Here is an 18,178-nt window from a genome sequence, read left to right on the forward strand (position 1 = left end):
AAAATAGGAAACAGTGGACAGAGAATATGATCTCCTTACTTGTGACACAAGAGGTAATGATGAACAATCAAAGGGTATATAAAAACACTTTGAAAATTTTATATTATAGAGAAGATACTGTGTGAGGTATTGTGACTGCTACATATATACATTATATATATGAATAAAAGTTATTGGCTCTGAATTTATCAGGAATATTAATTCAACTTCGTACCAAAATATTACAGGGCAAATGAATAGGGTTCAATTTAGCATCATCGATTTTCAAGGAGCAGCACAGGGATAGTTAGTAGCTTTTGTTTTATTCTTTTCCTGATGTCATCTAAGAATATTGGGCTAGAATAGAAAGGTGTGAATGGTTAAATTAGGTGTCAGCTTGATTGGGTTGAAGGATGCCTAGATGGCTGGTGAAGCATTGTTTCTGGGGCTGTCTGTGGGGGTGTTTCCAGAGGAGACTGGCAGGTGAGGCAGTTTCCAGAGAAGATTGGCAGGTGAGACAGAGAGGAAGACCTGCCCTCAATGTGGGCAGGCACCATTCAATTGGCTGCTTGCTCCCCACAACCTCCCCACCCTGTGGCAGCTCTGAGGCCTTCAGCCTCAGACCGGCTTCTCTAACAGCCTTGCTTGCTACCAGCTTCTATCATTCTCTAGCTTGCATATGGCCTGTCGGCCTATTGTGGGACTTCGCTTTTAATCATGTGAGCCAATTGTCCCTAGAAAATTCCCTTACATATATCTATCCTATTGATTCTGTTCCCCTGGAGAATCCTGTCAACTAAAGAAAAAAAAGATCCAACTTTTAAATAATTAAAGTTAGTTTTATTCAGAAGTCTTACTGAGGTCTACAGGCTGGGAGGCCTATAGCCCAGGAGCAGCCCTTTAGAAGGGTTCTATTAGATGGCTCCCATGCAGTATTTTAGTTGACAATTTACAGGTGGTAAAGATTCAGTATATGCAAAATCACATCAAAGTTGCTCAGAAGTTACATTAAAGCAGAATCACATCAAGATTTGGGTGTAAGAGTACATCTGATTATAGATTACAGAAGTATAATCACTAACCTGGTCAGACCTTATTTTATGAGTAAGAAAATGCAAGGACTAGTGTCATTTATCTTTAGGAATATACTGAGTCAGGTAAACAGATATGGAGCATGGGGACCGTGCACTCTATTCTGTGGTATCTTCAAACATTCTTCTCAAAGAGCTGCAGGTTGTCATAGAGTGAGGGGCTTTGTGAAATTATGCTGGCAAGCAGAAATGAGCAAAAATGGCATTTACTACTTTGTCTCACAACTTCCACTAACACAAAGGGATGGGAGCAACTGTGCTGTCTGTTCATTGGACTAGACTTTTCTCCTATTTATTTATTCAATAACATCATATACATCAGAAATTTTCAAAGAGAATAACAATTGGGTTTATTCTGGTTAGGAAACAAAATGCTGTATTTATAGTTTTTCTTACTCTTAGGAATGCTTTGCCTACATTCTTTCACTGAGTAAGTATAATTTAAAATTAGTGTTGCATCGCCACTTCATATCCATTGAAATTGCTATTATATATTTTAAAAAAAAGTATTGATGAGGGTTTTGAGAAACTGGAACCCTAGTGCACTACTGATTGGAATGTAAAATGGTTCAGCCACTGTGGAAAACAGTATAGTAGTTTCTTAAAAAAAAAAAAAAAAAGGAATTACCATATGATCCAGCAATTCCACTTATGCATATGTACACCAAAAAAAAAAAAAAAAGGAAAGCAAGGACTCAAACAGATATTTGTTTGTCAATGTTCATAGCAACATCATTTACAGTAGCCAAATGGTGAAAACAACCCAAGCTTCCTCAATGGATGAACAGATAAACAAAATGTGTTATATACATACAATGGAATATTATTCAGCCTTCAAAAAGAAGAAAATTATGACACGTGAGTAAAACTTGGAGACATCAGGCCAAGTGAAATAAGCAAGTCACAAAAGGACAAATGCTGTATGAGTCTACTTATATGAGGTATCTGGAACAGTCAAATTCACAGAGACAGAAAGGAGAATGGTGGTTGCCAGAAACTGGTGGAAAGGTTGAAAGGGGAATTATTATTTAAATGAGTAGCGAGTTTTAGTTTTGCAAGATGAAAAAAGTTCTGGAGATGGATCACGGTGATGGTTGCACAACAATGTGGATATACCTAATGCTATTGAACTGCACACTTAACATGATTAAAATGGTCAGTTTATGTCATGTATATTTTACTACGATTGAAATAATGGGGTATCATCTCAAGGAACACTAGCATAAATAATAAATTGTTATGTGAGTCAAAGTTGTGTACGATGTTCATTTTAATAATAAAGTTCGATATTATTGAGGATAGAGTATTAATATATGTTGGACAATAACTATTTGAAATATTATAATCAGTGAAGCTGAAATTACAGCTTGGACTTATCATAGGGAATCTGGTGGATAGGGGCCAGGATCTTGGTTTCTTGTGCAATATTAGACTACGGGGGAAATCTGTGCAAATGAGCCTTATTTATTCTATTTCTATGATTCTAATTCTAAAAGGCATTTGGATCAGATTTTGTATTCTGGAGAGAGAAAAGTTCATTGTGATTGTTTTCATGTCTTAATTATTGTACTATACCATACTCTTTCTTTTTTTCTTCTTTTTTTGAGATGGAGTCTCTCTCTGCTGCCCAGACTGGAGTACAGTGGCGCGATCTCGGCTCACTGCAACCTCTGTCTCCTGGGTTCAAGTGATTCTCCTGTCTCAGCCTTCTGAGTAGCTGGGATTACAGGCACAGGCCACCATGCTTGGCTAATTTTTGTATTTTTAGGAGAGATAGGATTTCGCCATTTTGGCCAGGCTGGTCTCGACCTCCTGAGCTCAGGTGATCCACCCGCCTCAGCCTCCCAAAGTGCTGGAATTACGGGCATGAGCCACTGCGCCTGGCCATATTCTTAGAAATATATTTTATATTTTATGTTGTATAACCTCCAAGATCAATGAGATGAACATGACCCAGAGAGATGGTCTGTAGAACACAGCCAGGCTAGCCCATGTGCGGAATTTCTTCAGCTTATGTACAAAAGGTTGGGTTTTAGAAGGTGTCATGGAGATTTCTAAAAGTTGGATGGTACCTTATTCACTCAGACATTTCAATGAAAAGCCATGTGCCTTCAAATGAAGATTGGTGCTGTATTAGTCACGGTTCTCCAGAGAAAAAGAACCAATAGAGCATATACTGATACATGGAAAGAGATTTATCATGTGGAATTGGCCCACAAAATTATTGAGGCTGAGAAGCCCCACAATTTGCCATCTGCAAGCTGGGAAGCTGGTGATGGAGTTCCAGTCCAAACCCAAAGGTTCGAGAATCTGGAGAGCCAGTGTCATAAGTTCTAGTCTGAATATAAAGGCCCAAGAACCAGAAGCACTCATGTCCAAGGGCAGGAGAAGATGGATGTTTCAGTTCAAACACAGAGAGTCCATTTGCCCTTGTTCTGCCTTTTTGTTCCATTTAGGAACTTTACAGATTGGATGATGCCCACCTGCATGGGTGAGGGAGATCTTTATTCAGTCTATGGATTAAATGCTAACCTTTTCCAGAAACACTCTCACACTTACACTTAGAAAAAAATGTTTTACCAGGTATCTGAGCATCCCTTAACCCAGTCAAGTTGACACATAAAATCAACCATCACAAGTGCCTAGAAGCTTGATTTCCTGTGTTCCTCCCTTAGACACTAAAATGGAGTCTAGCAGTCCTTGGTTCTAGGCCCTTACTTACATCAACCTGTTGGTAAATTAGGAGCTCAGCTCTGAATATAAAGACAGGGGTAAGGAATGGGAGGAGACTAACAGACTGGACTGGGGTAAAGCATGCAAAGAGCAATGGATGCCTCCCTACCATCCCCCATCACTACTCTTTACCCCAGTTTCAGAAAGTTTTAAGCAGTAATAATAACAAGATGTTAAGAAGTTTAAAGAAGGCCAGGCACAGTGGCTCATGCCTGTAATCCCAGCACTTTGGGAGGCTGAGGCGGGCGTATCACCTGAAGTTGGGAGTTCGAGACCAGCCTGACTAACATGGAGAAACCCCGTCTCCACTAAAAATACAAAATTAACCAGGCATGGTGGCACACGCCTGTAATCCCAGCTACTAGGGAGGCTGAGGCAGGAGAATCACTTGAACCTGGGAGGCGGAGTTGCAGTGAGCCAAGATCGCGCCATTGCACTCCAGCCTGGGCAACAAGAACGAAACTCCACCTCAAAAAAAAAAAAAAAAAAAGTTTGAAGAAAAGGAGATAATTGTTACTTAAACTGGACAGAGAGGTTTCTTTCATCAGACTGATCCTCCAGCCTCTCTCTGAGGTGATGTATTCTCAGAGGCAGCAACATCTACTGGAAAGTGAGGAAAATAATTGTAGATAATTGTGACTATTCCCAAAAGTGAGAAATAGTTTGTAATTTTGTAAACACAAACATCTAAGCTAAATTAAAGTAAAGATGTGGGAATTCACACAAATAACATTGGACGACTGAAATGTCCTTTGGGGAGTTTGCTTTCCTAAATATAGAAAGGCTTCATCCTGAGCTGCCCACATCTGGATCTATGTATTGCCCTGTAAGAAAGAATAAGACAAGTGAAATAGCCACACACATAGCCCTGGGTAGATGTATTGCATAAATGTCTGAAAGGGATTTGGGTTCTGTTGGTGCCAAATTGTGTCACAAGGAAGAAAGTTCCAAACTGAGAAACCCCACATCACCATACCAGAGCCACTGCACTAGATTGAAGCACTTTTTATTCTTTCTGCTGAACTAGAGAATCACATGGATGTGTCTTTGGAGCACACTTCAGGCAACCATTTCCTTTTCCTCTTGGTGCTGGTCATCCTTCCACTGCAGGCATCTGTATCCATAACACATTCAAGGCATGCTAACTTATGGGACCTGCATGAGACCACATCTCAGAGCACTGTCTGTGAACCTAGCTTAAGGTGCTTCTGTGAGGTGTTGGGAAAGGAAGAAAGGAAGGTGGGTGATTAAAGTGGATGGAAGCAAAATTACCATTCTCAACTTTGATCTATAAGGATCAGTATGGAGAGAAATATTCCTCCCACCCTAAGCTCTTAGAGAACACTCTGCTAGGGCAGTATGACAAAGACACCATCCTCACTGAGGAAACTTCTGTGTTCAGGTGGCTCCACGAGATCATTTATGGTATGAGGAATAAGTTTTTGCATTTCATTTTGCCATGCACAAGTGATAAGGACATAGCCCTTCCTATAAAATGATTCGTATTTACATGCTGGTATTCGAAATGCTTCTGTTAAATTACAATACACTCCTTCTACAAGACCTTTGCTCCTGTTACATTTCCTAACTCCATTCTTGCATGGCACGAATCTGTTGTAACAGATTTTTTGGAGCTCATCGTACTGCATAAGAAGGAAGTAATGTTCTGCCACACAACGGTGTTTATAGTAAACATTTTTTCTCATGATTTCACTATTACAGTAGTCTACATGATATAACGGCATTCCAGGTTCAATAAGGAGAAGTCTTTTGACTTTTTCTTTGGTAGGTGGTCTGGTGGGCCCTGTACTAAAAAATTGTTCCACATACTCTTCAAATTCTTCTCTTTTATCTTCTGGGAGATCATAATCTGTATCCACCTCTTGAAACTGCACTGGCTGCAGCAGCTGCTGCAGCAATAGAAGCAGGGGCAGTGGGTGTGTGGTGATCAGAGTTCTCATCATTTCTCCTGTAGACACTAAAAGAGATAAGGAGATATGTTCTATTGTGATAATGTGCTTGCTTCAATTTCCTGTGCGGGGCACAGTTATGCCACATATTGCTGTTCTGGGCTCTAAGATTTTGGACCATTTTTAAATTGCCAACTCATAATCGATCTGAATACTTCTAAATTATTGACAAAAATGACGTTACTAGGCCTACAGTCAGTCTAGAGCTGTGGTAAGAGAAGAAAAGATGAAAGGAAGGAGAATGAGAAAGGGAGAGAAATAAAGGTAAGGAGAAAGAAAAGGAAACAAGGAAGAAATGGAGCAAGAGAGAGATTAAGGAGAGAGGGAAGGAGAAAGGAAATCAAGACAGCAGTGGGGAGAAAGGGAGGGTGGCAGAGAGGAGGCTCACATGCTCCTTCCGTCTGAAATAAATGCAACTTTTCCCTTTCCAGGAGTTGAGAACTTGCTCTGAAAAAAGCCACCCTCCCCTTTCGAACATTCCACTTTGATAAGAAAAATTCCTTAACCATGTCTTTCTTTCTCCTCTTGCTCTTATCTGACCATAGATGCCCCTGGGGAAGGGGTCAACGAAGGTTCAAGTTTGAGCAGCTGGGATAAATACATTCTTGAAGTCACCCTAAAGTAAAAACAATGATACACAGTAATAGCTAGCATAATGAGGAGTTAAGTGCCAAGCACTAGACTAAGCACTTTAAGTACATTATCACCATCATCCAAACAACCCTATAATAAATATTTTTTTTTAGTATTGTTGTTATTCTAACAATGAAAGTTGCAAAAAGAAATGTAAAGTTATTAACATCTCTCTGTGAAGGGAAGTTGCTTAAAATCTCACATTAGTTCTGGCAGACCCCTAGTTCAAGCCTATTTTTGTCTAATTTCCACACATCTGTTCTTAGCTGCTATTCTAGGGCCTCTATCAGTCTGGTTTCCCTTCCTAAGGCTAGACTGTATCTCTCTCTCTAGGCTGTCAAACACGATGACTACTGAAATGGCCAGTACTAAAACTGAATTTGAGCCCCTAGAGTGCTTTGACAAATTGGTCCACGCTCCATGAAGAACCAATTGTTTAATTGCAGAAGCAATCCCCTGAGTTTTCTTACCTTACCAGGCTCTTTGTAAAAGAAGTCCTACTTCGTGGCAACCTGAGTGATTCTCTAACAGTCGTTACCTGGAGAGCTTGATCTATCAGTGATGGAGATGGACAGCCTCCTGTTCTAGGCTGGATAGTAAGTTTGTACGTATGTGTGTAGAAAGGTTAGAGAATGATGGAATTAAAGAAAGGCAGGTGTTGGGGGACACATCAGAAAGTACAGACAAGAAAGTTGAGCATAGGAGTGCAGAGAATGGGAAAGAAAAGAAAAAGTTGCCTAAAATGGTGATGTGAGAATGGGCACTCTGGGGCGGCCATGTGCCACACTGTCCCTCCCCTCCCTGCTTTTCCTCCCATCCCTGCTTTCACACTCTCATCAGTGTCGTCCAGGAAGTCTCTTCAGAAGAGTGATCCCATAGTGACAGGCCAGAGAGCTCAGAACATATTCTCACGAGAACGCAGAGCCTCTGCAACATCTTGATCTGGAGAGAACATGGACAGTACATGTGTGAAAAGCAGAATTCAGGCAGCTGTGGCCCTGCCCTTTCTACTTCCCGAGAACATGCACAGGGCCTGTCCAGAACACTCTTTTGTTTTTTAAATCTGCAACCTTCTTAATTCTTGATTTATGAATTCAACTTTTGGTTTCATTTTTCTCAAAATCCTTTCTCATCTCAAAGTATGTGAATTTTTTAAATACTGTATTTTGTTACTCTTATAGATTTTTAGAAATCTTTCAACCATCTGGAATTTATTTTAATAGACAGTAAGAAGTTAGTGTGGTCTTTTTTCACACGGTTTATACATAATCTCATCATCAATTATTTGGGAAAAAAATCTATTCTCTCATCCCTAATTTTAAAAGCTACTTTCTATATTTAATAATTCTGTTTCTGAACACTTTATTGTGTTTTGATATGCCAATAATATGCTGTTTTACTTATTAACATTTTACTGGTTTTTTTTTTAAGAGTCATGGTCTCACAATGTTGCCTCGGCTGACTCAGACTCCTGGGTTCAAGGAATCCTCCCACGGCGTATCAAGTAGCTGGGACTACAGGTGCACTCCACTGTGCCTGTACTTATTATCATTTTATAAAACATTTTGATATCTCATAAAGCAATCTACACTCATTCCTCTTCTTATTCAAATGTTCACTACGGAGACAAACAGAAAGTAGATTATAGGGTGCCTGGGACAGGTGGTAGAAATGGGGATTAACAGTAAATGGAAGAAAGAGAGACAGAGGAGAGACAGACAGAAAGAGAGAGACAGAGAGAGACAGGGAAGCAGTGAGGGAGGGAGGGAGGGAGGGAGGGAGAACACAGAATAAATAGTGTTGAAACGTGATCACTCAGTGTTTCTGAAGTTTTTGCCTGGTAATCTCACACAGCAGAAACGCCTGGTCTACCTGTGGAATGTAGGCTTCTTGGTTTTTTCTCAGTTCTCACTAATTGAAATTTCTGTGGATGAATCCAGAAATTTGCATTTTAAACAAATTTAAAGGTGATTCTTAGCTCACTAAAGTTGAAGAAGGAATTTCTTAATATGCATTAAAATGAACTTGTGAAAAAGAAAACATCCTAAAACAGTAGGGAAAATGTTTGGCCCTTTCAGCAAATGTTGTTGGAAGAAGAATGCGATGAATTGCTTCCTCCTTTTGGCTATTGTGAATCGTGTTGCTATGAACATGGGTGCACAAATACCTGTTCAAGCCCCTGCTTTTCTTCCCTGCTTTTAAATTTGCTTGGAAGGTTTATTGCAACTTAGAATTGCAGACTGAGAAAGCAGTCTATCTAGTCTCTCCTATCTAGTCTCTCCTCCTAAAATGCAAGTTCTGAGTCCCAGATCAGAACTCTATATTTAACCACACACATAAGAAATTTATAGTAAAAAGAAAAGATTGGAATGAGTTATGGGCTTGTAGGTGAACCAATATATTTCAGAAGGATTATTAAGTGGTATTTTAAATTTTTAAATGTAAGTTTAAGATTAAAATTTAAATTTAAAACTGATTTAAATTAAATTAATTTTTTAAAAGATTTGTTTGAACACCTTATATAATAAAGCATCAATAAATCATGATCATATAATAATTATATAGCCTCAATCACAAAAGGAAAAACTAAATTAAATCTTTTAAATTGGCAATAATTATAATAACTTACAAACTCAATGCTGATGAGAGTGTGATGAGATGTTTCTGCAGAAAGAAATTGTTATAATTTTTTTGAAAAATTTGAGAAATACAATAAAAAGAATAGCTGATACTTTCCTCTAGTATTTCAATAGCTAGAATTCTAAGTTGCAATGATTTATATTGAAAGACAAACAGCAAATTTTACTTAAAAGGGAAAAAAATTGAAATTTTAAAATATAAATATCCAAAAATGTGGGAAAGGGAAAGGTTAAAATGGGTCGATGTGTTTATAGAAATGACAATACACATTGCAACAATAATTATTATTATAAGAGCTAATATTTATTGAGACAGTATTTTATATTCATAGAATTGTATATTCTTAGAATGGGCTATTTTTCAGAATTTACAAATATATTAATCAATAAAATTTTAGATCATCTGAGAAACAAGGAGAATAGAAAAAAAGAAAAGAAAAACTTTAGAGATATGAAATATTTTGCGATATAATATTATAGTAGCAGGACTCTCTGGTTGACAGTGAGAAAAATTCCAAACAAATTACCTTAAATGCAAGAGGCAGTATGTTGACTCACAGAAGTTGGAAGTCCAAGAGGTAGGGCAGGAGAAGGAAATCAAATTCTTGACTAGACTCTTGTTTTTACTCTCTCCCACTCTACTCTCCTTTGTACACTAACTTTATTCTCATGTAGGGCCTCTCCATGTAATGACAGAGTCAATCACTGCCCCCTTTGTAGCCTTATATTTAGGGTCACAGTAGGAAATGCCATTCTCTGCCACCTTCACCCAACATGGAAAATAACTTTTCTGATTGGCTGGGCTTCTGTCACATGAATAAATCCAGGGATGTGGGGCACTCTGATTGGCTACCTGAAACACATGTCCTCTTTGAGAAGTAAAGGCAAAACTACACAATTAAAACCCAACAGAATTCCAATTGTTGACAGAAGGGCTGTTCCCTATTACACAGAAAAAGAATGGAGACCAAATCCGAAAGTAGTAAACGTGCTTTGCTGTTTAGCTGGGGGAAAATCAAAACACTCCATCTACAGCATGTTCCCAATTAACAGAAATATAGATTACACGGGAAAGAAAAGAAAAAAATGTAATAATAATAAGTTGTTATTTCTGAATGATATATTTCTGGTTAATTTTTTATTCTAATCTTTAAAATTGTCAATTTTACAAATTCGAAAAAATAACAAAATGTCATTGAAGAAGTCAAGTTTTAAGATCTGGATTGGGCATGTTCTTAAATATTAAGTGATAATTTTCCAGACTCCCACACGTTTATATCAGTAAATTCATTTTTCATCAGCACCAGGAAAATCTGTGCCTTAGTTTGAGTGGTTGAGAAAAGACAGATTATAAAACTTCAATCCTCAGAATTAGACTAACCTTTGTTAATAAATCCCAGGGTATCTCTTAGTTAAATCCAGTAGAAAAATATAGGTTTTAACCAGTTTTAAATTAAATTTTCACAAACATTTTGAGGCAATATTTATGTCTCAAACCTTTACACCCATGATTGAACTAAGAATGGTATCAGGATGGGAAAATCTGGAGGAAAAATGTTATCCTTGTGAGTAAATAAGAGAATCAACAAGTTCACTGGTATATCACACCTTTGGCCCAATTCAAGACGTTTCCTCCCTTAGGGCCACTGTAAAAGCTTGAGTGTCAGAGGTTAAAGCAGCACACAGACTAGACATACAGAAAACAAGTATTTCTAAATAATTGAGAATCAACCTTCGGAGCATAAATAGAGTAATTTGCATATCTGATTTTACAAAAATGAAGTCAAACCAGGTCTGGGTTCACAGAAATCTCTTCAGAACTGACTGCAGATTTTTGCAAATTTATTTTACTCATATCTTATTTAGCTTTTTAATTGTACAATTCTGCAAAATTTTAAAAGGACTTAGGTAGATATTTACTATTTTTCCTGTAATGCTAGTGTGAGTCTAGAAGGTATAGACTGAGATGTGGCCTCTGGTTTTGTTTGATTTCCTAAGCTGGTATTTCTCAGGGATCAGAAATAGCAAGAAAATTGAAATATGGAATATGTGAGGATTGGCTCTCTCCTAGATTTGGCATTGGAAAAGGAAATAAACCTGGTGAAATAGTAGGTTCTATATTAAGAAAAAAATAACATACATCCCAGTTTTCATGTCATGCACACACATACACACACACTCTACAATTTATGATGAACTAGAAATCAAAGTAATATTTTAAAAACAATATTAAGGATATTGAATTAAAATATGCAGAATATTTTTCCCACTTTTTGAGTAAATAAAAGATGTTCTTATTAAAAAAAGACAAGAGCACAGTCACAAAGAAAATTACTGAAAGACTTGATTACACACACATAAACTGAATCGCATACCATATACATGAGTGCACAGAAAATTTCACCATAAACAAAAAACAAAATAAGAATCTCTAAAGCCACCAAATATAAACTCAAAGACCATAAACAGCTTAAAAAACACTTTCTAAACATGTGCAGTGTGAATGAGCTTCTCAAACTCAGGTGTAAATAAAGTGTTAATTTCTTCTCTAAATCCAACATATCTGTACCAAAACCCCAACTATTGAAGGTGGCAGCAAAATGTAGTTCAGTTATTATTCTAGGTGTCTTCCACCTTTCTTACAAAATCAGAGAAACCCAGGAATCTGAAGTTGTCCTAGTATAAAAAGTTCAGTACCTTATATGTGAGTGTTGATTGGCATTATCAAAGTTTCTCTTTCTGTTATAAATGGCCTTAATATTGAGCAGAGATTTTCCTCTGCATTTCAGGTATCTAAGAATTTAATGCTAATGCTATTAACTTCCACTTGAGCCATCAAGGCCCAAAGATATGACAACTTCTTGTGTTATAGAAACAAAGAAGTTCTCCCTTTTTTTCCAGTCTTCTACAGCAATAAAAACTAAATGCCAATCTATAACATATGACAAGGTAGAAAATGTCACTTTAAGAAGGCTGCATAATATGGTTTGTATTATGTTCACTGCCAGTCTTTATTCCGATTGTATTCATCGTGAGCCCATCACTCTAGTCTCTTCCTTTCTTCCTCTGGGTCCTTATGTCTGTGAAGAGAAACTAATAGGTCCCAGTCTGGTATAGCCTCAAGCAACACCTGAGGCTCCCTATACTTTCAGAGAACTAAAATACTTTAGATGTGGCTTTGAAAAACAAGATAGAGAGAGAGAAAGATAGCAAAATGGCAGAATAGAAGATTCTCTGGCATCGTTCCCTCCCAAAAAAACGTAACTAGAAACTACTCAAAGACAAAAATACCATCCTGAATCCCTGAATACAACAGAACTTGGGGGAGAAGTGGAGAAACCCCCTTGATCCACAGAATCAAAACAAGCCGCCACCAGTAAGAGAAATAGCCATTTTAGACTGTGCCAACCCTTCTGCAAGCCTCCAAGCCTTCCCCAACCCTTCCCCTTCAACGGAGCATTTCTGTGGCAGGCCAGTTCTCTCTGGCAATCACACAGACAGGCCTGCATGACAGTCACACAGACAGGCCTGCATAGCACTCCACTTACACAGACAAATTTCCACATAGCTGCCTTACCATTAAGCAAATAGTTAAACCTAGAGAAATCGGTGCCCAGACATCAAGGAAATGAAACATATGGTCAGTAGGAGTCTTGCATGAGCTTTTCCCTAACCTGGAGCAAGTCAAAATAATAGGGACAGCCTTACATTCCTAGTGCCAGGACCTGTCTTGGTTGCTGAGATGAGTCAAGGTAACAGAGGCAACTGTTTGAATAGATTTATTGAAGAGTCTAAGGCAGCTCTCCAGACCAAGCTGTAAAGGAGATGAGATAGAAATAATCACTCTGGTACCACAGTAGACAGGCCTTGAAGATACTGGGGCCCTCACAGCTTAATCAGACTTAGCAAGCATTTTTTTTTTTTTTTTTTTTTTTTTTGCCTCTGATCTTCTAGTTCAAACAAAAGTAATTACCAATAGACTTAGACAAGTGCTATACTGCATGTAGACACATAACCCCAAACTATATAAGAAAATTGTAACAGTTTGAGTTGGTCTGATGGAATTATCTCCATTCTTCTCCCTGTATCCTGTAACAGCAATAAATTCCCTTCTTTTCTAGTTTGTCTGCTTCTCGTTATTGGGCCACAGGAAAAAGCAGCCGAACCTGGCTTATTTCCAGGAACATTTCCTTACACCCATAGTTGCTGAGGTGAGAGGGGAGAATTGGAGGTGAACATCTGAGCCCACCACTAGTCTGGGAGTTTTCATGGGAAGCCCCATTCTGGTCCCTTCCCATAGGAACTATTGGGAGTGCTAGGAGGACCAGACCACCTGGGGTGAATTGAGGTGTTGACTGCAGTGACTGGCACATGAATCATGGTGTCTACTCAGTGCTCCAAACAGTGAGGGTACCCCACTGAAGAGATTGGCTGGTATCATAGCACCACAGGGGGCACAATCTGTGGGAAGGCCCAAATTCCTAGCCAGGTTTTTCACAAAGCCCAGGTGCTCACATGGAGCCCTCCTCTGGCCTGGAAACAACTAAAAGACCAGGATTAAGTTGCAGTGCTTGTTTATATCTTTCTCAGACTGGGAAACAATGACTGGACAGTAATTTAGTTCTAGAGCAGTGTTTAAGTTCCAATGTTCTCTATAAATCTTCCCCTAACTAGAAAACAATGCCAGGGCAAAAAGTTAGTTCTAGCGCAGTGTTTTAATTCTAGTGCTCACTATAAGTCTCCCCCAGAACCAGAAGCAACAACAAGCCATATTTAAGTTTTGATACTAAGAAGTGAAGCCCTAACATCACCAAAGAACAACTAGAAAAGCTGGAAGAGGTATCTATCTCCTCAAATGCACAGACGTGAAAGTGAATCAATAATCAAGAACAAAAACCTTATGATCATGTTAATAGATGCCAAAAAAAGCATTTGTTAAAATTCACATCTTTTCATGATGAAAACTTACACAAACTGGGTGTAGAAGGAATATGCCTCAAAACAATAAAGGTTATATATGACAAACCCACAGCTAATATCATACTGATGGGAAGAAAGAGAAAGCCTTGCCTTTAATATCTGAAACAAGGAAAGGATGCCCACTTTCATCACTTTTATTCAACATAGTACTAGAAGTCCTAGCTAGACAAATTAGGCAAGAAAAAGATAAACAAATAAAGGGCATCCAAATTGGAAAGGAAAAAGTCAAGTTATCCTAGTTTGCAGGTGACATAATCTTATACCTAGAAAAATCTAAAGATTCCACCAAAAAACTGTTAAAATTGATAAATGAATTCAGTAAGTTTGCAGGACACAAAATTAACATACAAAAATCAATAGCACTTTTATACATCAACAACAAACAATCTGAAAAAGAAAGTGATCACATTCACAGTAGTTGCAAAATATTATAAAATAATTGAAATAAGTTTAACCAAAGAAGTGAAAGTTCTCTAAAGTGAAAACTATACAACATGGATTTAAAAAGTTGAAAAGGACACCAAAACATGCAAAGACATCCTATTTCCATGGTTTGGAAGAATTAATATTAATAACATGTCCATATTACCCAAAGTGATCTACAGATTCAATGCAATGCCTATCAAAGTACCAGTGACATTCTACATAGAAATAGAAAAGATAATCTTAAGATAAGTGTGAAGCCACAAAGGATCCTGAATAGTCAAAGCATTGCTGAGCAAAAAGAATAAAGCTGGAGGCACCATACTACCTGACTTCAAAATATACTACAAAACTATAGTAACCATTATAGCATGATACTGGCATAAAAGCAGACACATAAACCAATGGAACAAAACAGAAAACCCCAAAATAAATCCACATATTTACAGTCAATTCACTTTTGGCAAATGTGGCAAAAACATACACTAAGGAAAGAATATCCTCTTCAATAAATAGTGCTGGGGAAACTAGATATCCATAAGCAGAAGAGTAGATCTAGACCCTTATCTCTCACCATACACAAAAACCAAATCAAATGAATTAAAAACTTAAATATAACGCCTGAAACTATAAAACTACTGAAAAAAACATTGGATAAGTGCTTCAGCATATTGATCTGGGCAAAGACATTTTGGGTAAGACCTCAAAAGCACAGGCAACAAAAGCAAAAATTAACAAATGAGATTACCTAAAGCTAAAAAGCTTCTGCATAGCAAAGGAAACATTAAGACTGAAGAGACCACCTACAAAATAGGAGAAAATATTTGCAAACTACCTATCCAAAAAGGGGTACCAGAATACATAAGAAATTCAGACAACTCAATAGCAAAAAAAAATTTGATTTTAAAATGGGCAATGATCTGAATAGAAATTATTTAGAAGACATACAAATGGCCAACAGGTATGTAAAAAAAGCTCAGTCACTAATCATCACGGAAATGTAAACCAAAACTATAATGTATCAACAAAAAGAGTCAAACTCTGTAAAATACTTGAAGAGGTTTATCCTGAGCCAAATATGAGTAAACATGGTCCATGACACAGCCCACGTGAAGTCCTGAAAACAAGTGGCCAGGGTGGTCAGGGTACAGCTTGGTTTTATATATTTTAGGGAGGCATGAGACATCAATCAGATACATTGAAGAAATACATCACTTTGGTTCAGAAAGGCGGGACAACTCAAAGCGGGGGGCTTCCAGGCTTTAGAAAAATTTAAACATTTTCTGGTTGAAATTGGCTGAGTTTGTCTAAGACCTGGGATCAATAGAAAGGAAATGTTCAGGTTAAGATAAAAGATTGTGGAGACCACAATCTTTTGATATTCTTTTGATGTTTTATAGTGGCTGCCCTTAGAGACAATAGATGATAAATGTTTCCTATTCGGGTCTTTAAAAGGTGCTACACTTTTAGTTAATCTCTTCAGGATTGAGAGGACCTGGAAGAAAAAGAGCTAGCTATGTTAGTAGAGATTCTTTACAAATGCAGATTTTCCCCCACAAAGGACACTTTGCAGGGCCATTTCAAGATATGGCAGAGAAACATGTTGTGATGGTTAATACCGAGTGTCAACATGATTGGATTGAAGGCTGCAAAGTATTGGTGTTGGGTGTGTCTGTGAGGGTGTTGCCAAAGAAGATTAACATCTGAGTCATATGTAACAAACCTGCATGTTGTGCGCATGTACCCTAGAACTTAAAGTATAAACAACAACGACAACATTTGAGTCGGTGGGCTGGGGAAGGCAGATCCACCCTTAATCTGGTGGGCACCATCTAATCAGCTGCCAGTGAATATAAAGCAGGCAGAAAAACATGAAAAAATGAGACTGGCCTAGGCTCCCAGCCTACATCTTTCTCCTGTGCTGGATGCTTCCTGCCCTTGAACATCAGACTCCAAGTTCTTCAGTTTTGAGACTCAGACTGGCTCTCCTTGCTGCTCAAGCTTGCAGAAAACCTATTGTGGGACCTTGTGATCATGTAAGTTAATACTTAATAGACTCCCTTTTATATATAAACATCTATCCTCTTCATTCTGTCCCTCTAGGGAACCCTGACTAATACAGATTTTGGTACCAGGAGTGGTTCTAGAGGAAGAGAATATCAAGGATGGAATTCTTTTATTGGTTTTGGGGTTTCTGGAGTTAGCTGCTTAATATGATTAGACCCCAAAATGCTAAGGACTGCACTTCTAATAGTATGGAAAACACTGATAGTCCTTGGCATTAGCTGTTTAGAGACTCATGCAAAATAAATGCACTCGACGCTCCTGATTCACCGCTCATGAGAGGCAAGGAGTTTAGTGACTCTATACATAATATCTTTGACTGTATGTGGACAGCCAAGGAACATGATGAAGCTGTTAGTTGCTCCTAAGTTCAGTGGATAAAGTGATGAAAGAAAATTATGAACTCAAGGATTCTGTCTCTCAGCTTCAGAAGCAGATACTGAGCCTCAAATCTACTAAGATTGCTTTGAGTGAGAGTCTTATCTCCTGTAGAAAAAGAGGTGAAATTGTGAAAAAACAGACACAGACTTTTATCATGCGAGTGGCTGAACTGCCACAAAAGGGGCATGAACTGCCTTACCAGGTGTCTACTGTTAAAGTGATGGCATTGGCTGGAATGGGACCCTGCAACTTGGAATGGGGATGTGTGGGAGGACCCTGATGAAGCTGGGGACGCTGAGTTTGTAAACTCTGATGAACCATTTTTGCCAGAAGATACAGCTTTCCCATCCCCAGTAGTGGCAACATCCACTCCCCAACCCATGCTGTCATCAGCCTTTCCACCTTTGTCTGAGGAGATAAACCCTGTGCTGTCTGAGGCAACACTGATGACTCCCCATGGGGCAGTTGCCAGTCAAAATAATGTTGATTCTCCTCAGGAGCCACCCCTAACACTCCTATCTGCTTCTAGACCTATAACTAGACTAAAATACCAGTGGGCCACTAGAGGTGAGGTTGAGAGTGTGACCCATGAGGAGGTATGCTACACTTGAAAAGAACTGCTTGAGTTCTCTAATTTATATAAACAGCAACCTGGAGGGAATGGGAATGGATATTAAGGGTATGAGATAATGGTGGAAGGAACATAGAGCTGGATCAGGCTGAATTTATTGATTTGGGCCCACTAAGTAGAGACTGTGCATTTAACATTGCAGCTCAGGGAGTTAAAAAGGGTTCTAATAGTTTATTTACTTGGTTAGCTAAAATACAGATTAAAAGATGGCCCACTGCAAGAGAGCTGGAAATGCCTGATCTCCCTTGGTTTAATGTAGAGGAAGGGATGCAAAGGCTTAGGGAGATTGGGATGGTGGAGTGGATTCGTCACTTTAGACCTACTCATCCCAGCTTGGAGGGTCCAGAAGATATACCCTTGACCAATGCCTTGCAAAATAGATTTGTAATGGCAGCATCTGCGTCTTTGAAGAGGCCTGTACTTGCTCTTCTCTGTATGTCAGGTCTAACAGTGGGAACCACAGTCACTCAACTACAAAATTTAAATACAGTGGGAATGATTGGATCCTGAGGTGGCAGAGTCCAAGTGGCGTCACTCAGCCATCAAAGGCAGGGTGGGTGTAGCTACCATAATGCACAGCAGAGACAAAGCAGCAATAAGAATAGTCTGACTCATGTAGAGCTCTGGCATTGGCTAATTAATCACAGTGTTCCT

At 38.5% G+C, this 18,178-nt stretch overlaps 1 protein-coding gene across 2 annotated transcripts; it reads right to left on the reverse strand.

Moving 5' to 3' along the window:
• Positions 1–4,793: 4,793 nt before the first annotated feature.
• RNASE9 (ribonuclease A family member 9 (inactive)) lies at positions 4,794–9,630 on the reverse strand. Of its 2 annotated transcripts, XM_063651292.1 has the most exons (5): positions 9,573–9,630; positions 9,036–9,070; positions 8,279–8,330; positions 7,238–7,348; positions 4,794–5,781 (listed from the first exon to the last, which is right to left on the reverse strand). In XM_063651292.1, coding segments are annotated over exons 4-5 (630 nt in total). In that variant the 5' UTR covers positions 7,239–7,348; positions 8,279–8,330; positions 9,036–9,070; positions 9,573–9,630; the 3' UTR covers positions 4,794–5,152. The 2 variants fall into 2 exon arrangements, with proteins under 2 accessions (XP_063507362.1, XP_063507363.1); XM_063651293.1 differs by lacking the exon at positions 9,036–9,070.
• Positions 9,631–18,178: the final 8,548 nt, after the last annotated feature.

Source organism: Pongo pygmaeus, chromosome 15, assembly GCF_028885625.2.
Source record: "Pongo pygmaeus isolate AG05252 chromosome 15, NHGRI_mPonPyg2-v2.0_pri, whole genome shotgun sequence".
NCBI classification, from domain to species: domain Eukaryota; kingdom Metazoa; phylum Chordata; class Mammalia; order Primates; family Hominidae; genus Pongo; species Pongo pygmaeus.